Below are 26506 nucleotides of genomic sequence, written 5' to 3' on the forward strand. Positions count from 1 at the left end.
GAGGGGGGGGCCGGGGGGTGGGGCAGAGGGGGGGGGGGGGGAGGGGGAGGGGGTGGGGAGAGGGGGGGGGGGGGGGGGGGTTGGGGGAGGGGTGAAAGGTTGCTGATGGGGGCATGATGCCCCATTCTTAAAGTTGTCAGCTCTCTTTGAAGGATCCCATAATTTTCTTCCTCCTTCCTTCTTTCCTTCCCTCACTCCTTTGACACATCTGTGTGGGACACCTGCCCCGTGACAGATGCGGCTGTCGTGGGGCGATCAGGGAAGGCAGCCCTCACACCGCAACATGGATGCTGACACCTGAATGCCTTTTAACAGTATTTTAATTTTTACAAATAATGAGCGTATATCATTTTTATAACCAGGGAACACAGAGCTAATTTCATGTCAGGAAGTGCAAGAAAGGTGATGCTTTATGGAAGATTTCCTGGCATCAGGGTCTCTTTGTAGGGAGGGCCCAACTCTCATCTTTCCACGCCTGGCCCAAGTTCTCTGCCTCCGCGGCCCCGCTCTGGAATGACGGGGTGAGGTAAGCGGGGCCCATCCCCAGTAGCGCCCTGTCCACCACAGCCAGGGTCCTGAGCCCCAGAAGCCCCAGGTGGGAGGGAATGACTGCCTCCGTGCCGCAGAGCCCCCTCCTGGGAACGCAACCCGGGGGGACCGGGTTCTCCACATCAGTTGGCCGCAAACCAGATACACTTGCTGACTGGGGAGATGGCGCTGGGTCCGATGGTGGAGCAGGCAGCTTCTCGGAGGCCTCCTCCCCACCCTCCTTGCCTACAGACGGCCCGGGCCTTCCTGCTGGCGGGGACCAAAGCAAGCAGGTTCTCATTCCCCCCAGGGGCTGCGGCCACATTTCTGTGCGGAAGAGGAACACCAATGCTCACGCCTTCCTGCCGGGCCGCCCTCCACCCTCTCCCCGGGGCAGTGCCGACTCCCAGGCAGCTCTCCTCTTCCTCCATCCCTGGGATGGTCGGCACTGAGTTCCCATCTTGCAGAACCTCCACCGAAGCTCCAGGTGCTCAGGTCCACCCAGACCACCCACCTCCATCCACAGGGCTTGTCACTGCCTAGCCCTCCGTGCTTCTAGGTGTCCCTGTCAGGGAGGCAGGCTGCCTTGAGCAGATGACAAGAGGATAAGCTACCAGAAGGGCCAAGGGCAAATCCAAGGTCGTGGCCTTGGCCCGGCCTCCGCTGCTGCCCATCAGCCCTGTGCCCCAGGCCTGCCCCGCCCTGCGCCTCACCCCACACCGCTCCCTCCACAGGGGCGTCTCCTCCTTACGATTCTGACCTCAGCTCCCATGGCACATCCTGCAGGCGGCCTTCGTCGACCACCCCAGCCACCGACGGCTATTTGCCCTTGTGGCTGGTCTGTGTCCTCGTCTATTCGTCCATTCACCTGCTCCCGTGCTGTCCACTCAGCTGTCCCAGGCTCCTGAGCCCAGCTCATTCTGTGTCCCTGGGCCCGGGCCCAGTGCTCAGCATGCAGCGGGCGCTCATCCGCACGTGCCCCGAGAGCCAGTGAACACCTGGCAACGTCCAGCCCCCTCCCCCTGCTGGTCTCCCGGCCCCGCGTACCTGCGCGTTAGGGTCGTGCATTTCTTCCGAGCACCGTCTATGCATCCAGGCTGGACGGGAGAACGGGACAGTGGGAGGAGACAGCCCGGTGACCGTCCTCAGGACCTCCTCCTGCTCTTCTGCAGACTCCTTTCCTGGTGATGCTCCCTGGGCTCTGCCCAACACCGGTGGCCTCCCCTGGCACACACTTTGTAGCCTGACGACCCATGAGGCTGTGTCTGTCCATGGGACCTGACGCAGCCCTATTTGCGGCACCGAGCCTCGGACAATGGCCATTGCTTGGAGGACCCCTCAGGCCCGCTTCGCCATAGAGAGGGCCTCTTGTCTGGTCCCCGAAGATGGAGCTGGTCCCCGTAAGGTGTGGCTCAGGCCAGAAGCAAGCCAAGAGAGGGAGGTCTGGGGTGAGGGGTCCCGCTGGAGATCCCGCCCTAAACCTCTAGGGCTATTTTCAGGAAAGACAACTCTGGCCCCACCGTAAGAGTCTCCGGCTCCATCAAGGGCACGTGCCGGGTCTCAGAATCGTGCGACCCTCTCAGGGTGAGGGTGTTGGGTGGGGGGAGGGCAGGGCGGGGGGTGCAGGAGTTCAAACTTCAGGCTGGGCAGGCGAGACGAGAGCAGCTCCTCGCCGGGCCGATGGCCTGGGAGCCAGAGGGCTCCATCCTCACCCTCTCGCCTCAGGTGGTCGTGGTGGTGGCTGGGGGAAGAGGCGGGTGACAATCCCCCCGAGAGGTGACAGCCAGGGGGCGGGAGATGCTTCCACCTGAGTGGGTGTGGAGCAGGTTAGCTGGGGGAAAAGTTCACCGAGAGGGGAGCTGTCTGTTTCCCTCGCTTAATTTATCCACTATTTGGCTAACCTTGCTCTGAACCCAGGCCCCGAGACCCCTTCCTCTCTCCCCCGCCTCCCCACTGGGCTCCCGAGCCCCGCCACCAGACCTCCCGCGCTGTGCGGAGAGGCGGGGGACACACCGGCCTGGAAGAGGCCTCGGCCCGCGGGCCGCCCTGGGGGAGGGGCTGGCTGCCCAGTCAGGCTCTTATTTATGACCTGAACCTTCCCATCCTTAGTAACCAAAATAAAGTCCCGTTGCTGTCGAGGTCCAGGCTCCCAAACGCCAGACTTGGGCCGAGCGAGCGCTCGGAAGGCGCCCCACCCCGCCCGCCTCCGCCAGACACACAACCACTGCTCGGGACACACTGACCTTTCCTTCGGGGGCCATCTGTCATCCTGGCCTGGGGCACGTCACCGGGCGCATGGACCAGCTGGTCGTGGAGAAGGGGCTGGTCTCCTTCCCTGGCCCTGGGGTGGCCTCTGGCCCGGCCTCCGGTCTGTCTTGGCCTCTCCGGGGGCTGGGGGCGCCGACCCCTCCTCATCTGAGCCTGCTTTACTCCTGACATGTGCAGGGGGGTGGGGGGGAGGGTCAGCGGGGCGGGAGGGATTTGGGGGGGGGGGAACCGGAGAGGACAACCATAGCTGTGACAGCCGGCCCTGGCACTTACCACGTGCGATCTCCGGGACCCACCCGGTGGCCCCGGTCCTGGCTGGCAGAAGGGACTGGGCTGGGCAGAGCCGCCATCCGAGGCCTCCGAGCCAACCCAACAGGCCCGCGCCGGGAGCCAGCGCGCTCCCTCGCGTTCTCACCTTTCATTCATTAAATCTCTTCTCGGAACTATGAAAGTGCCCCGTGTGGCAGCCACCAGTGACAACAGAAGATGCATAAAGCATGAATCGTCCCATCCCGCCCTCCCCCACATCTCAGGCGCCCTTCCTCCGCTCGCTCCGTGTGCACACATGCTCACAGATGGGGGGTGGGGGGGTGGGTGGGCAGATGCAGGGGTGCGTGAGTATGCCCGCGGGCACCGCGAACGGCCGGGGACCCCCTTGTTTGTGCAATCACGGGACCCCATGGCCCCGTCACTGGGCGGCTGTTGACTAACTGTCTGGAGTGGGGGCAGCCCCCAGGCCCCACGATGCCACCTCCAGAGAGCTCACCCATCTGTCACATCCGCCCCTTTCTGCTGGGGGCCACCCCCCTCTCATCGGGATTACCCAGTTGCTCCCCACAATCAGTTCCCTGCATCCAGAAAGACCTTTCTAAAAGCCTGATCATGTCACTGCCCTTGGGAGAAGGGCCCAGATCCTTACCCGGGCCCAGCAGACGCTCTCTGATTCGGCCTCCCTGCTTCTCCAGAGCTGGTGTACCCCTCCCCGCCCCCCAGGCTGCTCTAGTCTTCTTTCCCTGCCTCAGACACTCCTCTAGCCGGGCCTGCGCTCTCGGCTCCTCCGGAGGGAACAGGCCCGGGCCTCAGCTTACATGTCCCCTCTCTGGAAGGCCACCTCCACCCCCATCAACATGGCACATCTAAGGCCGGATCACACGGTCGCGGAAGAGACCGGCTGCAAGCTCAGTGAGGGCAAGCCCTGCCTGTGAAGTTCATGGCCCCCACCGCTCCCCACCACCGGCCCCCGGCCCCAGCACCTGACCGGTAATGGGCCTTTCAGAACTCTTGGTGGAAGCTGAGTGGGACGGACGGTCGGGGGCAAACCATGCGCCATTCTCACATTTCCTGAATCCCTGCATCCCGGGACCACTGTCCCCTGGCTTTCAGGGGCCACAACTCGCCCCAGAAAGTCCCCTAGCTCCGGCCTTCCAAACGCCATTTGCTCTCGGCCGTGGTTGGGGAGGGGCAGACAGGGGTAGCGGCGAGCCCGGGAGATTCCCTGTCCCCCTCAGGGCAGCCCCACGAAGGACTGCCAGATAGGACTGGTCAGCTGCCAAGCATGCCAGGGCCAACTGCCCACCGGGGTGCCTGCTGACTGCCAGCCAGTAGGGGCCAGGGGGCAGCAGGGGGCCGCCAACCGCCTGTCACCACACCGGCCAACTGTCAGTCAGGAGAGGCCAAAGTCCCGCTCCGGGAACTCAGGACGGCCCATCAGGCACGGCCCAGGGGCAAGTCAGGGAGTCCGCCAGCGCTCATTCTGCCGATCGCTGCTTTCGCTACCCAGCATCCTTTCACCTTTCTTCTGTCCAGGGCAGCCCATTGGACTTCTGAGGACCCACCCCGGTTCCTACTCTCAGTCCAGGCGTTCCAATGGGCTTAATGCCCTTCCAGGCTGCAAGGACAGACCGCACGGCTCAGGTCTGGCCAATCAGAGCATTGCATTCCTCTGGCTTCTGTGATTGGATCACAGTGGACACGTGACTCAAATCAAGCCAATCATAACCAATCAGAACTAAGTTGGATTGACTAGGAAAATCCACTCTCGCTTTTTTCTGCTGCCCTTGAACCTGGGAGGGTGTGAGGCTGGAGCTGAGCTCTTGCCCTCACTAGAACAAAATGTCTGAGAGTGAAGCCAGCCCAGAGGATGTGAACTGAAAGACAGAGAAAGAGAAACTGGGTTCTGAACCAGGTCCTGGAAACATTGCTAAAACTCCTGGATCCAACCATACCTGAAATCACTTATCATTGGGATTTCCGATTATGTGAACCGATAAATCCCCCTCCGCCTTTGGCCTTAGCAAGAATCACTGTGGGTGGGACCCGTAGTCACTCAGGGAGTCCGCCCGTGTCCCATGCAGGGCCGTCTGCTGGGCAGGGTACCCGCTCTTGTCTGAAGCCCAGGGTGGCTCCCAGAACAGACCAACTCCTGACCGAAAGCCAGAGGCACACAGCTTCCATATGTGCTTTCCCCGCTCCTGGCTGCTGAGGCGCGTGATCGTGACTCCCCTGATCAGATCCTCCCTCAGCCTTTGACTCAAATAAATGATGGAGAAGTGGGTGGTGGGGATTCTCTTCGGTGGCGGCCAGAGCCAGGATTGTACAGATGAGGAGACAGGCTCCGGGAGGTTAAGGGACCTGCCACACAGAGCTGGGACTCAGATTTGGCTGGCTCCAAAGTGCAGCCTCTTCCCCTCTCTGTGTGCACCCTGGCTCCTGGCTAGGTCAGCTCCCCGGGCCGGCAGCTGACCCTCAGCCAGTGGGGGCCCTGAGAAGACATTGGCCAGGCCAGAATCCTCCTGTTCCCCCATCCACCCCCCCACCCCCGTAAGAAGCCCACTGCCACGGGGCGTCCATCGTGGCGTTTTGGGGCAGTTTGCCTCGCTCTGTGAACACGCCAGGACTACCCACAGCTCGCCCCAGGTGGGGCTCTGCGCACGGTCCCCAGTGTGACCTCCCCAAGCAGGATCCAGTTACATCGCAGCCAGCAGCTAAGGAACAAACGCAGCTTGTGTCTTCCTCCAAGTGCTTATTTCCTTTGTCTTGTGAACATTGAAAAATGAAAGGAATGATAAGGATTTGGGGGCGGGAAAGGGGGGGGGAGAAGCCCGGAAAATTCTGCAGTGTTGGCAGAACTCGCCAGGAGGGCGGCGTGAGGGAGTTTTCAAACCGAGTCCAAAGACAGAGAAACTCAAGTGTGCTGCCGGCAGGGGAGGCCGGAGGGGCCTGAAGCCTCCCGGGTTCCGGGCTCCCGCCTGGGGGTCGGGGCGCACCCTGGGGTGGGCGCTTCCCGTCCGTCCTCCTCAGGAGCTGGCCTCTCCTCGGCCAGGCCACCGAGCCTCCCTGGGCCTCCGCCTCTCCGCCGGCAGGTGCCCCGCCTGCCAGCTCCCATTGCTCCGGCTCGTGATGGGAGAGAAAGGGGGCAATGTGTGTGCTCAACCGGGGGCCAGTGAGCCCCTTGGGGGACACGTGGGGAATGGCTTGGTTGTCACAACTAGGAGGGTAAGGCGCTCCTGGCGTCTAGTGAGTAGAGACCAGGGATGCTGCCAAACATCCTACAGCGCCCAGGACCATCCCCACGGAGAACTGTCCCCATCTAAATGTCCGTAGTGCCTCGGGGAGACCCTGGTGTGGCGCCCTGAACACTTCATGGTAAATGTTGGTTTTAGGATTCAGGGGCCCATCTGGAATGTAACGGGAGGTGGGTGGGGGACCGGGGCATGCTGTGAAGAGGGGAGCCCACCGTGGTGTTGCCTCCGGCAAAGGCTCCATCTGACAGGCTTGCGTCGGCACCTTGTGCTCCTCCATGGACCTGCCCTGCTGCTCACGGGGCGTCCGCTCCCCAGGGGAAGGGAGCCAGATGGACCCGGGGGGCAAGGACACAGGATGGCCCGGAGTACCCTCCCAGAGTGCGGCCTGGGTGAACGGACCATGGTGGACACACGCGCTGGACGATTATTCGGCCGTGCAAAGGCCCGGTTACCCTCGCCCACGGGCAGGGTGAGGCTGAACACGTTGCTAAGGGAAAGAAGCCGGACACGAGAGAGCACATCCTGCACGCGTGTTCCCAAAGGTGTCTGTGCTGGCGGTTGCACAGCCCTGTGACTATACCAAGTGCCACCGCTCTGCACACTTGGAGCGCTTGAACTGTGCGGCTCGTGGATTCTGTCTCAACACAGCCGCGCACACGGAACCTTCATCAGGGCTCGGGCCCACCTCCCGCCTGGTGAGACAGGCGCTGAGGGAAGGAAGGGAGAGGCTGAGGGGGGGCAGCCCAGGCCTCCGGGGGCAGGTGCATGCCTCCCCGAGGCCCCCTCCGGGGCGGGCTGGTGTGCGCTGGAGACGGGGCTACGCAGGCGCGCCCAGGTGACCTTAGCGACCTGGCGTCTAGGCTTCAGGGCCCTGCAGAAATATTCCCTCCCAGCTGCTTCCATCCAGGGAAGTCGGTGACCCCCGGGTCACACAGCTGAGCGCTGGCCGACCAGGCTGCCCTGCCCGGGCTAGTTTGGGGTGGCGGCCCTGCCTCCAAGGCCTGCCATCCGCCTGAGGGGACCCACGTGCCGAGAGCAGCTCCCCAGCAGGGCTGTGGCCATCGTGCCCCTCCCGGCGATGCCTGCCCGGGGGACCTCTGTGCTTATTTTCTTCCCTTCTTCCCGAGCCACCGAGAGACTTGGGCGCAAAGGACCTGCCCCGAGCCAACCGTGGTGGGAGGGGCCAGAGAAATGTCCTGCCCCCCCCCCCCCCCCCGGTGCTGGGAGGCAGCCGGCCCCCCCCCCCCCCCATGAAGCACCTCCCCGTCAGGCCTCTTTGCTCTGCCCTCCCCGGGGACCTCCTCCAACTGCTGCACCTACTACCCGTGCTGGGGCCTCCTGAGCTCCAGCTTCGTTCCACCCCAGCCTGCTGTCACAGGGCTGGCCAGGCCAGGCCAAGATGGTGACGCCAGGTGCCCTGAGGTGCACTTGGGTCCTGGCTGGGAGCTGTGGGAGCCGCCAGCATCATGTCATGCCCTTGAGTTTCCGGAGCCTTTGCACTGGACACTCATCCCTGCCCAGGAGGCCAGAGGGCAGCAACATCTCGTCCTTTCTACAGGACAGGAGGGGTGGCCTCACATGCAGGAGACGGACGAGCCAGTGGAACTCCAGAGTCTGGAGTCCTCGGGGGCCTCCTACCTCTTGGGGAGCCTCTGGGCCTTGGTGGGCTGGGAGAAGCTGGGTGCTCGGGGGTCTGCTGGGTTCCTGGACACTGAGGGCCTCAGGGGGGCCGTGAGAGGTGAGAGGCGACAGCAGGCCCAGGCTCCGCGCCACAGCATGCAGCCCCCAGCTTATGAGGAGAAGCGTGTTAACAGATGTTGGTAAATTGGACCCCAGGATGAGAGCCGTCCGGAAGGGGAGCGGAGTGGCTGGGGTGCCCACGGGCAGGTCCAGGCCTTCCTGCTATGCCGAGGGACAGGTCATCACCCCCTTCTTTGCCTGAAGTGAGGGGTGTCTTATACCGACGTTCTCTTCACAAACATAGACCTCTGGGCTCCTATGAATGATTCCCCCTTTGCAAGGCCCTTCCTGAAAATCCGAGAAGCCCCCTCCGAGGGAGAAGTCCTGAGGTACTGTGGTGGGAGGGAGAGCCCCCACGGCGGCCCTTCCCTGACCCCCGGCCCCCATCCACCGACCTGCAATTGTTTTTTCCCTCTGAGCTGCTCAGCACCCAGACAGCAGCAGGATTCATCTGTCTGTGATCTGGCTCCTTTTCGTGTCCCCCATCAGACTGGGACATCCCCGGGGGCGTGGGCTGTCCGCCCCGTCAGAGGGGCTCTTGTGGGGGAACGCAGGGCAGGGCTGAGCCCTGTCATCACCCTGGTCCCTCCTGGCCATAGGTTTGGCCCGAGAAGAAGAGACTCCACTTCTCAAAGCGTTCTGGCCCCGGGAGCAGGGCTGCGGCCACAGGATTTAACTCTTGGCCATTTGCCAGGCCAGCAGCCTGGTGCCTGGAACCCTGCCAGGATGGGCTCCGGTCTGGTGCCTCCTGGGTTTAGTGCCCACCTCCGATCTGGTTCTCTTCGGAGGAACCAATGGCATGGCAACTGGGTCATTTCCCAGGGCCCAAGCCTTCTTTGCAGGGTCGGCATGCCCTGTCCTGCCCCTCGGGGGGTCAGGGAGCCAGAGTTCAAGGTTTGTCACTCTCTCTCCCTTGGCTAAGCCCAGGGACAGAATTAGCTCTCCTCTCTCACTCTCAAGGCTTTCCAAGCACCCAGACCATCCCGGGGAGGGACCAGGCTAGGGCTTCCTGGGAATCTGCCCAAGGCTTTTTCCCTGGTTCCTCTGGGAAGAGATCCAGAGAAAGACTGAAAGTGTCCCAGCAGAGAGTGAGGGGATGGGGTAGGACCAGGCCCTGCCTGGCTGTCAGGAGAAACCCCTGGGGCTCTGGAAAGATGTGAGGTGCCAGTGGAGCCAAGGCAATTCCCTTCTCAGTGGGCCCTGGGGAGGGCTGGCCGGCCCTTGTCACTCCCAGAGTCCTCACTGTGTTCCTGGTCTGCAGGCCAAATGCTGCATTTCATGGAAACCTTAGGAGTCAAATCCCATCCAAATGGTTGGCCTGGAGCCAGCTGGGAGCACAGAAATCTTCCTGCCGCTCAAGGATGATCAGAAAAGTCGGGGCTCAGGGGACAGGATCTCCCCTTCTCCTTCCTCATCTACCCCTGCCCACGAGATGTGCCTCCGCCTTCAACCTCCCTCCTGCGAGAGCCAGTGACAGGCTCCTGGGACAGTTGAGGGGCAGGCCCAGCCCATGGACCAACCCCACCATGTTGTCCAGAGAGGCCACAATGGGGTGATCGATACGTGTGGGCATGGACGTTCCAGGCCTGCCCTCATCGGGCTGGCCAGGGTGCCAGGAGGACGCCTTTAGCAGCTTTCTCTCCCCCGCCCCCCCAACCCCACACTTTGGTGACACGTATCCTCAAGCACCAAAACACGGGTGACGAGTCACTTGCTGCAGTGCGGGCGCCTGCCGGCCAGGGAGAGCCACGTTCGAAGGCTGCCTCTGGAGTTACAAGCCCTCGGAACCTGGGCAGGCAATCTCCTTGCTCTGGGCCTCTTTGCTCACCTACGAGACCATCTTTCTGGCACCACCCCCACAAATAGCTCAGTGCTTCTTTGGGGCTCCGCTCGGGACCTGGTGTGTGCACAGAGGGGCCACCACATCCCAGGGCAGCATCTGTCTGCTTCCCTCCATCCTCCGCCGACATTTCGATTTTTCCCCACGTTCTCGGGGACAGCTTCCGCTGCGTGGCAGACTGCGTTATAGTTCAGAGTGATCGATCACGCTTCCATGGAGTGCATGTCCCGTGGCAGCCACGGCAGGCTTGACCACATGACCCGCTCTGGCCCGTGAAATGTGAGCCGAAGTGAGGCGCGCTGTTTCCGGGCAGAAAGCTTCGGAGCCCGGGCTGGGTGGCCGGGTGCGTCTACCTCTGCCCCCAGACAGCGGCCCAGATGGAGGCTGCTCGCTCAGCCAGGCTCCCAGCGCGAAGAGGACACAGAACAGAGCTACCACACCCTTGGCGGACAGGGGGCAACTCTAAGACAAGCCTCCGTTGTCGGCAGTCAGGGAGACCTGGGGTCACACCCTGGCTGACACAGCTTGTGGCTGCTGGAAGGGGTTCCCAGGAGCTGCTGCTAGGTGCGGCGGGGAATGAATGGTTAAAATGTGATGCTCTCGACTTGGTGGCCGCTTGGCAGGTACTCCACAAACAGTGGATGTAACCATGACTTGGCATTTCTGCGCGGACCTGACTGACGAGCGTCCGGACTTGGAGATTAATCTTCCGGTAACGTGAATTGTGTATAAGGGCCGCCATATGCAGAGCCCAGGGAAGCTCCTACCTTGAACTTGCGACCTTCTCCTTCACCCCTGGGGAGGTGCTGCCCATCCCCCTCCCCCCACCTGCCCACCCACCTGCGAGAGCCTTGTAGACAGAGGCCACCATCCACCTGTCCCCCCGCCCGAGGTCAGGTTGATAAGCTCGCTGTAGCAGGAGAGAACACATACCAGAGGAACCATGGGGCCTCTCTCCCCACGTCTCCTTGGCCGTAATCCTCCTCGGTGACTGAGCCCGGGTCCACTGTGCCATTCCAGACCTCCCCGTTGCTTTCTATTTCACTTCTAGCCCCTGCCATCCAATCTGGCTCAGGGGCCTGTAGCAGACTCTTAGCAGGGGACCTCTGGTGCTGGTGGTCTTCAGAGTTTTGGCTCCTCGGAGACATTCCCTCTCAGTACCCAGTCATGCTCAGTAGACTGACCCGCCGCTCAGTGGGTGCTCACTAAGGACTGGTTCTGCTCTCCCGAGCTGGTCGCTTTGTGGCTGGTGGGGCTGTGGCAGGGCAGAGGGCAGCTCTCTGCAGACTAGTTCATTCAGGTCGTGGGTGGCGAGGCCAAGTGCCCCCCAACCCACGGCTGTTGGGAGGGGCCTGGCAAAGGCGGCAAGGAACCACATACCCCAGGCACAGGCCCCAATTTCTCTCGCCGTCTCTGCCCTCTTCTTGCCCGCTCCACTCCTGGCAGCTGGGGACCCCGAGCAGACCGACCGTCTCTTAAATGATGGGGTTTTGTGGTGGGGATCGGTCCCCTCCCCACTGCTAAGGACGAGGGGTCGGGGATTTCAACAAAGGAACTCACAAAAACCATCTCTTTATTTTTCATTCCTGCCATTCAACCAGTTTGCACAAGCTGAGGATGGGTGGATTTCGGAAAGAAGAGAGCATCTGGGTATAGACCCTCCTGGGAACAGTCTAGGCACACTGCTAAGGCTGGTTAGACTCGAGAAGCAATTTAACAATAAACTCTACAGAATTAGAAATGTATCAAAGTGTCAAGGTGGCTGCTGGCTGGTTTCTCGCCTCCCCATGGGGGTCAGAGTTACACCCGTCAGTCCTGTGCAAAGGTCCTGGGGCTGGCCTGGGGGGGGCACCCGGATTCTTCCTGGGGCCAGGAGCAGTCCTGCTCACCCAGCAGAAGTGTGCCAAGGGACAGGCGCGGGGGTGTGTGCCCAGCACCGCGGCCCCCTCAGGTTCCGTGGCTTGCGAGCGTGTCTCTGCGTCCGGCCTTTATGTTCGCCCTTTGAAAGTGTTCATGCAGGTGTAGGTTCCTGAGAATTTGTAGATCTCCTCCAGTGCGGCCTGTGGGAGTATGCTGGGGGAGTGGGGAGGGAGGAAGGAAGATGGTTAGCAGGGGCGCCAGTGGCCAGGTCACTGTTGGCCACGGAGGACCACACAGTAGAGCAATGGTTCCCGTAAACCACCACCCCCCACCCCGCCCTCCATGGAGGAAAGGCTTTCAAGTAAGTGGATAGACAATGTTTCCAAGGTAAAGATGGGTGGTAGAAACAAACTTTCAAAGCCACATTCTTAGCATTTTGGGGCCAACAGGTATCTGAGAGATCAATTAACTCCACGTGCTGCTTATTCAACAAATATTGGCTGTGTGGGACCGACGAGTCAGGTACTGCCATCACCTCCTCCAGGGAAACTTCCCAGACTCACCCCCAGGCCTCTCCTCGGGCTCCCCCACAGCCCCTCTGCTTCCCCAGTGGGCCCTGCGGTGTCCTTGTGTTTGCTTGTCAGGCCCATGCGTGCCTCGGAGGGAGATACTTCATCTCTGATCCAAGCCCCACACGCAGGGCTCAGTCCGTTTGTTAAATCAAATCCAAGGGCCCTGGCCTCGGTGCAGGATGGGAAGGGCTCTGGAAGGCTCCCTGGGGCGTGGGTGACGCTAGAGTTGAGCTTGTAAAGATTTTTCTCGGGACGGTGAAAAGGGGGTACTGTGCAGGGGCTGGGAAGGGGGTGGCCTCTGCTTCCTGTGGAAAGTAGTGGGGGACAGAAGAGGGAATGTAGGCTTGGGGCTTACTATGGGAAACACTGACATGTTCTAGACAAACCAGCTTTTTTCTAGAAGGTTCAGAAAGGCTTCTGAGACGCTCCCTGCGGTGGAGGGTGGCAGTCTCTACTCTCCTAGGGGCTCACAGAGGCAGCAAGGAGCATCTCAGAGCAACAATCAGGATGGCCTAAGGGACGCAAAGATGTGGCCCAAATGCCCCAGGTGCCCCCTGCCCCTCCCCCCTACCAGGTATCTCTAAAAGAGCTATGAGTTTGGACTGATTGATGTGTCTCCTCCGTGAGGAGGTCCCCAAGCCTGCAGTTGGAGCAGCTCAGCCAGAGGGGAACCGGTTTCCTGGGCCTTGATGTCTCATGAAGTCACCTGGGTCCTTCACTTCCTGAAAAGGCCTTTCAGGTCAGAGGGGTCCAGTCAGCTGGGGGCTGGGGGCAGGAGACGAGGCCCAGAGGAGCCAGGAGTCCACGGTCACGGGGCTCCAGCGTCCAAGCTCTCCCTGAAGCAGCAGGTTTAGGTGGGCACCTGGAATGGCCGCCCCTTCAGGGCAGGACTGGGAGGGGCAGGGTGTGCTGCTCAGAGTCTAGAGAGTTCTAGGAAATGTGATGCTGGGCCGATTCTGAAGGAGGATGATCTCCTCTTTAAAGCCTACCTCCTGGTACATCCCACCTGACCAGCCCTGGAGCGTTTCTGGGAATCTCAAACATTGAGATCCCTGTTTTCCCCCATTAGATTGAATTTCCTGGACCTCAGGGCTAAGTACTAGTCTCTGGAAACGGTGGTTCTCAAAGTGTGGCCCAGGAGCCCTCAGGGGATACCTGAAACCTCTTCAGAGGTCAAACTGTTTTTTGTAATAACACTAAGACGTATTTGCCTCCGTACGTCTCTCCCCCACATGCAGCTGAGTTTTCTGGAGGCGAGGTGACATGTGACATTATAACCAATTAAAATCAGAAGCAGATCTAAGCATCCAGTTGTCTCCAATTAAGTCAGGCAATAAAGAACTTTGCAAAAATCAAAACAATGCCATTCTTCCTACTACTTTTATTTTTGGTGGAAAATACACTTTTTATATAAATATCATATTTATGTCAACAAAGGATGGAAATGGATTTATTACTGCTGTTTATAAATGAATAAGTATTTTAAATATAAACAAATACATAACTCTTGTAAAACTTTTTCCATTTTAATTTCTCCTATGGTAACTAATAATAGATACAACTCACATTAAAAAAAGGGGAGGGGCTTCGGGTTCCTCTAATTTTTAAGATTGTACAGGAGTCCTGAGACCCACAAGTTTCAGAACTGCGGCTCTAGCCTAAGTGTAGGAAATCCCTGGCACACAGACCGCCTCTGTTCGCTCTCGCGCTCACAGCAGACATGACTAATCGATCACACTCGTCCCTTCTCCTGCCTGCCGCCCCCTCCCCACCAGGGTTCCCCAGGAGAAGGGGAAATGGCCAGTGTGAGCCTGCCTCGGAGCTGCCCTCCCCCACCCTCCAGCCCTTACCTTTTCTTTTTTTAAAGATTTTTATTTATTTATTTGACAGAGGGAGAGATAGCGAGAGCAGGAACACAAGCAGGGGGAGTGGGAGAGGGAGAAGCAGGCTTCCTGCCGAGCAGGGAGCCCGATGTGGGACTCGATCCCAGGACTCTGGGATCATGACCTGAGCCGAAGGCAGACGCTTAACAACTGAGCCACCAGCCCTTACCTTTTCAAGATAATGAGGGCATGCATGGTCCACGGGAGGAGGAGCAGGGCCTGATTGAGCTGCACGGCTTCCACCGTCCTCCGGGCCACCGTCTCCGGCTTCAGCGGCGGGAAGAGGTTGGGGAACCTGACGTAGGAAGAAACGATAGGGGATTCTTCTAGAGAAGCCAGTGCTTCTGCTGACCGCCTCCGTGGCTAAAAAATTTGGCCCATCCCTCTGGTGTCTGCTCTTTGGGAGACTTGAGTCCCCTTTAGAAGGTTCTGCGCACCCCCCACCTGCTGCCCCAGAAGGGGTGGGAGTCCACCCTTGAGTCTCCCCTTGAGAATGGAGATCTTGTAGCCCATCCCCTGGGACCCATTCTCCAAAATGCTTCCCAGGGATCCTTTATTTAAAATGTCACTCTGATCATGGTGCTGCCTGGCCCAGACCCTCCCAGGGCTCCCAGTGCCCTCCACCGCCCTGCTCCTTGTGGGCCCTGCTCACCCACTGCCTGACCCCTCACCCTTATCACTCTACTCCAGCAATCCTGGCCAACCTTTCTGTTCTTGCCACTTAAACTCTTTGCCGGCTCAGGGCCTTTCACCAGCTGTCCCATCAGAGAGGGTTCTCGGCCCGTACCCTCGGGGTGGCCTCTGATCTCCTCCCCCTGCTAATTCCCTTGACTGCATTGGCCACCTCTAGAATGGCTTTGCTTGTCTGCTTGTTTCCTTGCTCATGGCCTGTCTCCCCGCCTCAGACTGTGTGTTCCACAAGGGCAGAGGTCTGGTCGGTCTTGCTCTCTGTTTTATCCCCTCTGTGCAGAGTCTGGTACATAGTGGGTGCTCAATCAATGCTCACTGAACGGATGGACACAGAACAACCTGCTGTTCCCCAAATGTGTCCTGCTCGTCCTGTCTGGAGGCAGGGGTCTGCGGGAACTCTGCCCAGCTTGCTGCTTCCCTCACTGATTCATTGATTCACTGACTGAGCCATCCAAACATTGACAGAGCGCTTTCCATGGGGTTGGTAAATGAACCACTGAATACACAAACGCCAGGGAGCTTTCTCATGCCTGTTCAGAGGCCTCTGACCGGAGACCCACACATCTCCCTAAGTGCCAGGCCCACGCTAAATGCATCAGGAGCCGTTTGCTCCAATTTATAGGGAAGGAAGCTGAGGCTTTGGGGGAGATTAAGGGGGGGGGGGCCTAAGGGCTCAAGCCAGGCCAGCATGGGCCCCAGGCCAAAGTTCTGTCCTCATCCTCCCTCGCAGCTTGTCCCATCCCTCGTGGGCCTGTAGGCACAGGGCTGACCTCGATCCCACGGAGGGCTTGTGTGCTGTTCAGGCCCCAGGAGCACTTAGGGCGGTAAGTCACTCAGAGCTAATGTTACCTTGAGCAAAGGCAACTCTTGGGACCCAAGCAGGGCTGGGTTGGCCTCAGAGAACCCGTGGGTGTCCCCTCCTCCCCATTCCCCGCCAGGGGCTTCCTTCCCTATCCCAACATGCAGCCAACATGCTCACAGCCCTGTGATCTAGAAGGGCAGCCACCAGGGGCCTGCAGAGCTGAATGTGCTGAGGCCGCTCATGGAGGCCGGAACAGACACCGTGGACAGTCTGGTTTTCCAGCCCCGACCTGGGCCGGTCCTGCTCGCTACTTGGAAGGGAAGACAGGATGGATAGGCCAAGCTCCGTGGGTTCAGGGGGGCCCTTCCTAGTAAGACCCCTGCAGGAGAAGCTGACAGAGGATGCCAGCGTGCCCACTGGAGGGTCCTTCTTTCCTTCTTGGTGGGTGGGATGGGTACACAGGGAACAGGCAGAGCCTTTACCCCCACGGAGGCAGCCCAGACTTGTGGAAGAAGCATGTTCAGCCGATTTCCCTCTGTGTGGCCCTGGGCAAGTAACTTCGCTCCTCTGAGCCTCAGTTCCCACGTCTGTGAAATGGGAACAAGAGCGCTCTCACGGGGCTGCTGAGGGTCAAATGCAGCTGCGTTTATAAAGTAGCTGTTGTGGCTGGAACATAGAACAAGATCAGTAAATAGCGATTTGCAGACAACAGCTCCCACCTCTACGACTCGCTCTTGCCAGAAAGCCCATCAGTTTTTTCATGGTTGGGGAGGAAGCCAATGCTTTTCTTTTTCTTCTTCTTTTTTTCTTTTAAGAAATGAGAGTTGGTTAAACACCAATCACCCCTTTATGACTCTCCCCACAGTGTGCGCAGATGTGCTCAGCTGCACATCCACAGGTCACTAACCTTCACCTGGTGGGTACTACCTGCCAGGCAGGCTAGTGGATTCCCACTAACCTGTGAAGCAGGAGGTACATTACCAATCCCTTCTTAGAGATGAAACCAAGGCACAGAAGTGCTAAAGTAACTTGTCCAAGGTCACACGGAGCTGGGGTTTGGCCCGAGGCTGTGTGGGCCCCCACTTGGAACCACTGTAGAAAGGTGGCTTGGGGGAACCTCGCATTTCTTTAATGTGCCAGAGAGGAGACTGCCAGAAGGTGAGACAGGCATCCTGCCAGAGGTCTGCTGATATCCCGCCCACTTCCATGTTCCGGAGCCCAGTGGAAGCCCTGGATTGCCCCTGCTGCATTTACAGAGCACCTCCCGTGTGCCCAGATGAAAAGAAGCCAAACCAAGAGGAGATGGGGGTGGGGGGGGAGCCAACATGGAACATTAACTGTCATTAATCCAACCTCCTCCACATACAGAATCTACGATGCTTGGCACGTGAGTCGGGTGGAAATTTCGGTGGTGCACGGAAGGTGTGATCTCTGAGGAAGGTTAATCACCTACGCCTTCTTGGAGATGCTCACTGTCAGTAAGGACAGGTATGTGCCAGGCTTTGCACCAGAACCTTCTGTGTGTTACTTCGACCCCTTCTCATGAGCCCCTGGGGGAAATATGATTTCCACTCGTTTACAGGGGAGCAAAGTACGGCTCAGAGAGGTAGCAAAACTGGCTCAAGATTTTGCAAGTGCAGAGATGCGGGGCTGTCACCGAACCATGCTCGATACTAACAGTTCAGGGGGACTGAGGGATCCCTGTATGGTTTGCTCTCTGTGAAAGGTCCTCCACCGGCTGACTCATTCGATTCCCACCAGGACCCTCCACGTCGTCCTCGTTTTTGGAAGAAGCTGATGTGTATAATTTGGAAGGCAAATCTGTAATTGTATGCCATGTTGCAAAAAGCAAGGAAAGCAGCTGTTGGGTAATCCCGCATTTACATTTATCTATGACTTTATGCCCCTTCACAACCCCACATCATTATAGTGCCAATTATTGGACAGGTAACATGTGGTGTTGCCTGCCAAGTCCCATTTTATCCTTATCACAAAACCCTAGGTGTGGACATCCTCATCATCCCATTTTTTTTTCTTTTTCTTTCTTTTTTTTTAGAGAGTGAACGAGCAAGCTGGGGGGAGGGGAAAGGGGCAGAGGGAGAGGGATAGAATCTTAAGCAGGCTCCACGCCCAGCATGGAGCCCGATGTGGGGCTCGATCTCATGACCCTGAGATCATGACCTGAGCAGAAATCAAGAGTCGGATGCTTAACCGATTAAGCCACCCAGATGCCCCTCTCATCATCCCATTTTATAGATGAGCAATGGAGGCTGCAGTGGGGACTCATTGGACCCAGGGCCACAGGGGACATTACAGGTAAAGGTGAGTTGGCACCAAAGCATGAGCTCTAAACCAAGGGTTCCCATTCCCTTTGATTTAACTGGCCTGGAGGAGAGGTGGTTGGGCTTCAGGATTTCTTTAAACTGAGCTATAATTTGCATACAATAAAAAGGCATAAATCTGTAGGGTATAGCATGATTACTTTTTACCTATGTAACCGCCATTCAGATCAGGAAGAGAGAACATTTTTAAAAGCCTAGAATGTTCCCTTGTGCCTCCTCCCAAGCTATGTCCCCAGCCCTCCAGGGACGGCCACTGCGCTGATTTCTATTGCCATGGCCTGGCTCCAGAGCTTCATACGGTGCCTTCATGCAGAAAGTACTCTTCTGCGTCTGGCTTCTTTTGCTCCACATAAGACTTTTGAGATTCATCCATGCTGTTCATGGATCAATACTCTGTTCTCTTTTGATAGCTGGGGAATATTCCACTGCACCCATGCATGTAGAATTGATACTTTATAAAAGTCCCCTGACCTGAGAAGCAGGACCCTAAAGCACTACGGATGGAGAATCGGGTCTGAGACCACAAAGCCAAAGATAACGGGCGTCGGAGACAGTTTTCACTGTCGGCTCTCCGTGCGCATACGCCGCGTGGCCCTGGTCCGATCTGCTGGGGGCCGTGGCGGGGGGTGGAGGGTTGGGAGGTGAGGGTGGGGAGGCGAGTTCCCCGCTCACTCACCTGACCCTCATGCCCTGGAACATCTCGGTGCTGGTGTGGAAGGGCAGCACGGTGGTGGCGCTGACTCCAGGACAGTCCAGCAGCCCCAGGGTGAGGCTCTCCATGAAGGCGAAGGCCGAGGCTTTGGACGTGCAGTAGTCGATGGCACCGGGGATGGCGGAGAGTGCCAGCACGGAGTTGAGACACACGATGTGGCCGTTCTGCAGCTCCAGCATCCGCGGCAAGAAGGCCTTGGTGGTCTGAGGGTGGGCGGGAGGTCAGGGGAGGGCCTCCAGCAGCCCCTCTAAACTTCTTCAGGGGAGAACGGGCCACCCCGAGGCACACGTGCCCCGCCGATGATGAGCTCTCCGAGGACGGGAGGGGAGGGGGCCGAGGCCTGAACGCTGCAGGGCCCTGACCTCCACATTCCTGTACGTCCACATGCCCCAGCCCCGGTGAGCCTCTCCCCACGCCCAGACGGCACCCAGGAGGGAAGGAACGGGTCACTGTCACACCCGGGGCTGGCTGCGGCCCGGGACAGCCCTTACCCAGAACTGGCCCAGGGTGTTGATGTGCTGTGACTTGAGAAGGGCGTCATCGTCACTGTCCATGAGGCTTTTCCCGTGGACCACGGCAGCATTGTTCACCAGGATGGTGATATCGCCCACCTGCAGGCAAGGGGGCCGCGGGGCCGTTAGGACACAGGGACCTGCCCCCTCAACACTGGCTGTATGCCCCTAGACAGCCACATCGTCTCTCCGGGCATCAACCTGGATTTGTGAGACAGGGCTGCCAGCCATCCCGGGGTCGATCTGAGGGTCCGAAAGACTTTATCGTACAGAGCAGGTTTATAATCAACGGGGTTATTGTTACATAAAAGCAGTTAACATTCACCATGTGCCAGATACCAAACAGGGTGGTTTTTGCTTCCTTAGAGCTCACTGAGACATTCAGTGCAAACAGATGGCTGGAGTTAGGACAAGGATTTTCCCAGAGAGCAATGGGACATTTGCCCCCCAAGCTCTAGGACAGAAACTCACAAGGTCTAAACTTCCAAAGAGGACAACAGGTGATTACTCCTGTTATGCAATCAACCCACACCCTTATCCCCGCCCCGAGTAGCACACACATGCACACACACACTCACGCACACACAGCAGGGGCCAGCTTCCCAGGAGAGTCCCCAAAGATGCCCCGGAAACAGCCATTCTGCCATTAGCAATGCTCTTTCCCAGGCCAGGTGTGATTGATCTCTTTGGCTGGCATTCTCCTGGGTGTAGCCGAGCTAGAAGGGTGCAGACAGACCCTTCTAGGCCACTTACCTTCTCCCGGACAGCTTTGGCCGTCTGGTACACCTCCTCCCGGTTGCCCACGTCGCAGATGAAGTAGTGGCACTCGGTGCCCATCTGCCGAATCTCCTCCGTCGTCTCCTTCAGGCATTTCTCAGTCCGGCCCCAGAGAACAATCTGGAAGGAGAAGATGACAGAACTGATAAGTGGTCATTGGGTAAGCCGTTGTGATTCAGTGATTGGCATCAGAAATTCAGCAATCTGCCCGAGTAATTGGCAAGTGAAGTAACTGGCCTCCCTGATTGCATCCAAAGAGCGTATGCAAAGCACATGGACAACAGGCTTTTCTAAAGGGATAAAGCCTATTCTGAAATGAACAAGTACTTTCTGAGCCCATTTATGACCGATCGATTGATGTGTTATTTACAAGTCCCTCTTAGACGTTGCTTTCCATAGGACGCCCTCTGCCAGCTCGATTCCAGAAGCCACAGCAGAACTCCTTCTCTACAGTGTTCTGGAATGCTCTCAGGAACATTAGAGCTAGAGCCAGGTTTATGAGCACCAGCCACCAGGAGGGACTGGAAGGTCCTGGCCATGAGGCCCACAGAGGCGAAATGGGGCTCCCCACCTCGCTGCGGGCCCACTGGGAAGGAGGGCATGAGGAGAGGCACCAGGCTTCCACTGAGCAGGAGATGCTGCTGCCCCCCCCGGTAATGAATGTGGGACCCGCCACACCAGGAGGAGACCCTGGTAGGGCCGATAAATGGATTCCTAACGGGGTGGGACAAATTTATGAATGGCTGGCCATAAAAGGCTCAGAAGAGAAGCCTGGCTAATTCTCAACCTTGACCTAAGCAGGAACAACCCACCTACTTCCCCATGACATGAGAGAGAGGCCCCTCTTGGTAAAAAGGCCTGAAGATGGGGAACTAAGAATCCTCGGCGCAGAGGGATAGAGGGGGCCTGGGAGGCATCAGAAAAAGGAAGAGGGGAGCCTGGGTGGCTCAGTCAGTTAAGCCTTCAACTCTTGATTTGGGCTCGGGTCATGATCTTGGGGTCGAGAGATAGAGCCCCACATTGGCGTGCACTCAGCACGGAGTCTGCTTGTCCCTCTCCCTCCTCCAATGCCCCTCCTCTCTCTATCTGAAATAAATAAATAAAATCTCAAAAAAAAAAAAAGGGGAAGAGATGAGGTTTTCTTGGGGATTAGTCTAATGGGTTTCTATTTTTGTTTCTTCTTTCTTTCTAAAATTATCAATGAAATTCCTCCTTGAAGGGCGCCTGGGTGGCTCAGTCGGTTAAGTGTCTGCCTTCAGCTCAGGTCATGATCCCAGGGTCCTGGGATCAAGCCCCAAGTCAGGCTCCCTGCTCAGCGGGAAGTCTGCTTCTCTCTCTCCATCTCCCTCTGTCTCTCTGTCCCTCCTCCTACTTATGCTCACTGTCTTTCTCAAATAAATAAAATCTTAAAAAAAAAAAGAAATTCCTCCTTGAAAAATAAAACAACATGAAACCCAGTGTGTGAAACGAGGGAAAGGAAGAAATTACATGTCCAACTGCATATTTTCTTCGTCTAGAAACAACTAAGGGGTCCTAGGAGAACAAGTGATCACCTCAGAAGGTCTGGAGCAGCGGCATGGATAGGGTGCCCTTCACTCTGGGAAACTTAGGTTGCTTCTCGGCATAAACAGGTGTGCGGGGGATTCCAGCAGAAGGGGCACAAAGGGCCCAGGGGCTCCTGACCCCCCAGTTCTCAGATGGGGCAAGGAGGGTAGAGTTTAAATCCCCCTACCCCTGGTCTGCCCAGAAAACCAGCAGCCAGGAAACCAGGGAGGCCAGGACTCTCTACGTGGCTGGAAGAACACCCTGAAGAGGGAAAGGGGCTGGAGTAAGGGGGTAAAATGAAAGCTGGGTCCCCTCGTCTACCATGGGCAGGGGATACACCCAGGCAGGACCCCCAGGTTTGACCATTTCCTTTTCAGGGTCTGTTGAGGATGCCGTGGGGGGCTGGCTTCTTCACACTCCGTGCTCAGAGTCCCCACCTCTGCCTGGGCACTGGGACAGGTTTGCTTTCTGCCCGCCTCACCCCAAGCCCACTGGGCTGGGAGCCCTGTGCGGGCCTCAAGTCTGGCTTGTTCATTTTCGTATTCCAGTGTCTAGGAACGCATGTGCTGTTTGCTGAGTGAATGAATGTTCGGGGCCACAGGTGGGATGGGCTGGGAGGAGGTTTAAGGCTGAGACCATCCCATCTTCCTTGACTGAGCCATTTAGGGTCCCAGAACCTTCAACACAGAGTCTGCTTGGACCAAGATTCAGTGAGATCCAGATTTCCCCAGAGTCTCAAAACAGTCCTGGGGCTGAGCTGTGAGATAAAGAGTAAGTCAGAGATCGGACCCTCGAAGGGGGGCAAGCGGTCAGTCTCAGGTGAAAATGAGGCTCAGGGCCATGCGTGCATGCCTTGCTGGGTGGCCCGGGGCTGGTCCTCCAGGGATGGGAGGTGCGGGAGAGAGCTGAGGGGACGAACAGTTGGAGCTGCTCCTGCCACTGTCCCTTCCTGGCTTCTCCTCCCATCCCGGGCCCGGACCCCTCTGAGGACCCAGAGGCACTGTGCAGGGAACCAGCAGGTTCAGCCCAGCAGGCCTGCCCTTGTGGTCCCTGCCCAGGGTCACCTGAGGGTGACCTGGGCAGCTGACAAGATAAGAGTCCCACCCAGCGCCAGAACGAGGGAGAGGAGAGGACGGGCAGGCAGGCGGCAGGGGTCTGAGGAGCGTGAGGTGAGCAGCCTGAGGAGGGGGCAGATTTGTAAAGTAAGGGCTCAGGGTGGCTTCACATCTGCGGCCTCCCTGCCCCTCTGGGGGGAACAGTTAGCTCCCGTCCTTCGGGCTGCGTGGCTGGCCTACGTGCAGGGAAGGGGAGCAAGACCTCTAGCCTCCCAGGGGCGGTGGGCCCACACTGTCTGCCTCAGGGAGCCAGTGTTCCAGCGAGGGAAGGCAGTGACTGGGCGAGAAAACCGTGGGACACAAATTATGGCAAGTGGGGTAAAGAGTAAGTGGGGAGAACTTCATTTAAGTTTGGGGATTGGTGAGGTGGCCATGTTATGCCCATTGTACAGATGACGAAACTGCGGCCCAGAGAGGCTAAGAAACTTGTCTGAGGTCGCACAGCAACTGAGGGACAGAGCTGGGATTTGAACCGAGGTTTCTCACCAGCATTCACTCTCTCCCAGTAGGAGAGAAGCCATTGCCTCCTGGAGACAAAGAGCTGAGAAAATCAGCACAGCCTCTTGATATATCCTCACCTGCAGCCGTTAGAATGACGAGTGTTCACGACACGGGAAAATGCTGAGGGATCTAACGCTGGGGAAAAAAGACTGCAGTCTTGTCCATATAGGATAATCTCAACTCTAAAACCTTAACAGGTTTTTTTTTTTTTTTTTAAAGATTTTATTTATTTATTTATTTGAGAGAGAGAGTGGGGGGAGGGGCAAAGGGAGAGGGATAAGCAAGCAGACTCCCCACCCCAACCCCCTCACTGAGCAGGGAGACAGATGCGGGGCTTGATCCCACGCCCCTGAGATCATGACCTAAGCTGAAATCAAGAGGCAGATGCTTAACCGATTGAGCCACCCAGGCGCCCCTAAAAGCCTAACAGGTTAATGGAAGTTGCCAGGCTATGTAAGAGCAGGGGTTGTCTCGGGTGGGATCGTGGCTGATTGTGGGTTGCTTCTTTATGCCTGGGTGTACTGAGAAACTGTCTCTAAAGGACGGTGACCATTATTTATGATCTTAAAAAAGGAAGGCAGAAGAAAAACTTCCGCACAGGCCATCCCCCAAACAGCTCCTTCACACACAGGTAACTCAGCACTGCGGGTCCCAGCCCTGCTTGCTTCCCCAGCCCCCAGGAACTGCCTCTCGGGAGCTCCCCTCCACCGTGAGGTGGCTGTCTATTTGGATCTCTCTCCCCATCGTTGTGTGAATGAGCGAGGAAACTCCCAGAGGCTCCATAGTTAGGGTTTACGCCCACGCCTCACACACTGCACTTGGCCCCAAGTGCACTGTCGTCACCATCTCCCTTTTAGATCCTGTCTCTGGGAGGGCAGGGAATAAATCTCACTCATTCTGAGTTCCCTGTGACCCTACCTAGTGCCCAGCACAGGCTGGTTTTCTCTGTTTTAAATGCCAAGGCTACTGTGGACTCCTGTTCATCCCACAGAACCCTGCTTGAATGCCCCCCCAGTTCTGAAGCTTCTCTGGTTACTCCTTCCGTCCTCCCTACAATAGCAATGCCCATTATACAGCAGCTAACATCTAGTGAGCGCTTTCCGTGGGCTGGGAACATCCATGGGTTTTTTTCCTTTCATCCTTACTATTTCATGAGTGGGTAGAGTTATTCTGTTCAGGGGAGGCTCAGGCGGGTAAAATGACTCGCCCAAGGTCACACCACTTATGAGCAGTGGGTGCAGTGTGACTCGGGACTCACATTCCCAGCTGCCAATACTAACCTTCGTTTGTGGATACCCCTGCCTTCCCCACAAGCTTGCAAGGTCCTCTGGGGAAGCCTATCCTTTCTTGTAACCTTAGTACCCAGCATGGGCCTGCCACAGAGTAAAAGCCAACTAACACTGTCACATGGTGTTGGCCCGGGGAGGTCTCTAGAAAAATCTGCTGACCAGAGAACAGTGGGTGACTCTACTCCACACAGCCTGGCCTTCTTTGCCCAAAGGGGCTTGCATGAGTGCCTGGACTTGGCGTTCATTGCTGGAGCTCAGCTGCAGAGCACAGTTCCCCCCCGCCCCCCTCCCCCAGTGACGTGAGCTGGGTGGTCTCCGGGTGGGTCCCAGGAGGAGCATCTGTTTATAATTGGCAGCCCCGGAAAGATCCAAGTCCCTGGGAAGGTCTTTAGCAGAACAGCTCATGTCTCATGGGCTCCATGTCTTGGAGCAAAGTGCTGCTGAGTTGGCTTCTCAGAAGGAAGAAAATACCCCCCAGAGACCACAAACCATGGCAGGGCGGCGGGGGGGGAGGGTCACGATTTGGAGGGTGCACAGCTCTCCTCCACTCTGAGCACCTCCAGTGGGAGGACATTAATAAGAATCCAGCCTTGTGGACAGATGAGAACGAGCAAACACCAAAATTCAGTGTGCCTAGGAAGGGGTGGGTGAGCGGTGTGCAGGGGTGCGGGCAGGTAATGCTGAGAGCGTGGACGCGTACTTTCCGGTGTAAGTTGAATTTTGAGTTTCCCCTTCTTTCATAGTCCTGTCCATTTCCAAAAAGAGATCCCCTACCTTTTGAGTAGAATGGCCTAGAACACAGGCTTAGGAGCCAGACTGGGCTCAATTCTCTGATCTACCACTCAGGAGTCACGTGAACTTAGCAAACCCATGGAGCCTCTCTATAAATTAAGGTTACTCATTTCAAAGGGTGGCTTGGAAGATGCAGAAAGGACATGATAAATGCTGACTATTCTTCTTTGTATTAATTCAAGAACAGAAATAGGCGCCCCCCCTTGCTCGCAGAAGATCCCACTACCCCCCCATAAAAATGGAGTCACGGGGTGACAGCTGCCTGGAAGACTGGAACCGGGACTCTGCTGCCTTGTTTCTAGCCGCAGCCTTAACTGGGGCAGAACCACAGGATCTTAGAGACCCCTCCATTTCCATCCTTCCAGCTGACTTAGAAGACACTCCTTTGTCCACACCCCTGGCCCACGAAGGTGGAAACCATCGTCAATACTGTCCAACCTCAGAGTGGGCTGCAGGGCGCCCTGTAGGAAGGTTTCCCAGGACAGGTTTTTATGCTGAGCTCTGGGAACCCTGGGGGATCTAGTGAGGAGCCCCGAGGGCTGTTGAGGGGTGGGAGGCTTGGTAGACAGGGTCCCAGCCCCTTCCCACTGGCCATCCAGAGCAGGGGCACGTTTTTAAAGAAAAGATTTATTTATTTATTTATTTTGGTGCGGGGGAGGGAGAGAGAGTCTTAAGCAGACTCCCTGCTGAGTGTGGAGCCCAACACAGGGCGGGACCCCACGACCCTGAGATCAGGACCTGAGCGGAAACCAAGAGTCGGGCGGGCGCTTAACCGACTGCACCACCCAGGCGCCCCAGTTGGGGCACTTTTATTAGTTTTCTAGAACAGCCATTTCTACAAAGATTCTGTTGCTAAAAACAAAATAAAGTTTGAATGCTAGCGCTCTGGATCCTTAGCCCTTTCTTCTCCAGGACAGAAGCTTTTTCTCTAGGAATGAACCCCAGTTTCTGCCTCTAGTTCCCACCCATTGGGAGTGCCAGCCGGTCTCCCCACACACGCCACCAGCCTACCAGTCCTTCTTCCAAAGACAACACTTCAAAATCAATGACGGTGATGGGATGCCTCCTCGAGACATTCTGGACTTTCTAACCTTTCCGCCTTCCCTTCCAGAAGCCCCGTTTCCACACTCCACACATCCCTGTCCGTACGCTGCCCTTAGGTTCATTATTCATGTCCTACCACGGATGCCTGACCCCAGCGGGTCAGAGGTGGC

General features: G+C 57.5%; 1 protein-coding gene across 4 annotated transcripts in view; it reads right to left on the minus strand.

Moving 5' to 3' along the window:
- Window positions 1–11460: 11460 nt before the first annotated feature.
- DHRS3 (dehydrogenase/reductase 3) overlaps window positions 11461–26506 on the minus strand; it is a 36891-nt gene continuing 21845 nt past the window's right edge. For 2 of the 4 annotated variants that reach the window (XM_044913881.1, XM_021683454.2), the window contains 5 exons: window positions 20027–20170; window positions 19253–19372; window positions 18726–18964; window positions 14385–14510; window positions 11461–11973 (listed from right to left, as the gene is read on the minus strand). In XM_044913881.1, the coding sequence (XP_044769816.1) occupies window positions 11889–11973; window positions 14385–14510; window positions 18726–18964; window positions 19253–19372; window positions 20027–20170 (714 nt within the window). In that variant the 3' untranslated portion in view covers window positions 11461–11888. The remainder of the gene's footprint in view (window positions 11974–14384; window positions 14511–18725; window positions 18965–19252; window positions 19373–20026; window positions 20171–26506) is intronic. The other 2 variants (XM_044913882.1, XM_044913880.1) reach the window with 2 other exon arrangements.

Source organism: Neomonachus schauinslandi, chromosome 4 (genome assembly GCF_002201575.2).
Source record: "Neomonachus schauinslandi chromosome 4, ASM220157v2, whole genome shotgun sequence".
Lineage (NCBI taxonomy): Eukaryota > Metazoa > Chordata > Mammalia > Carnivora > Phocidae > Neomonachus > Neomonachus schauinslandi.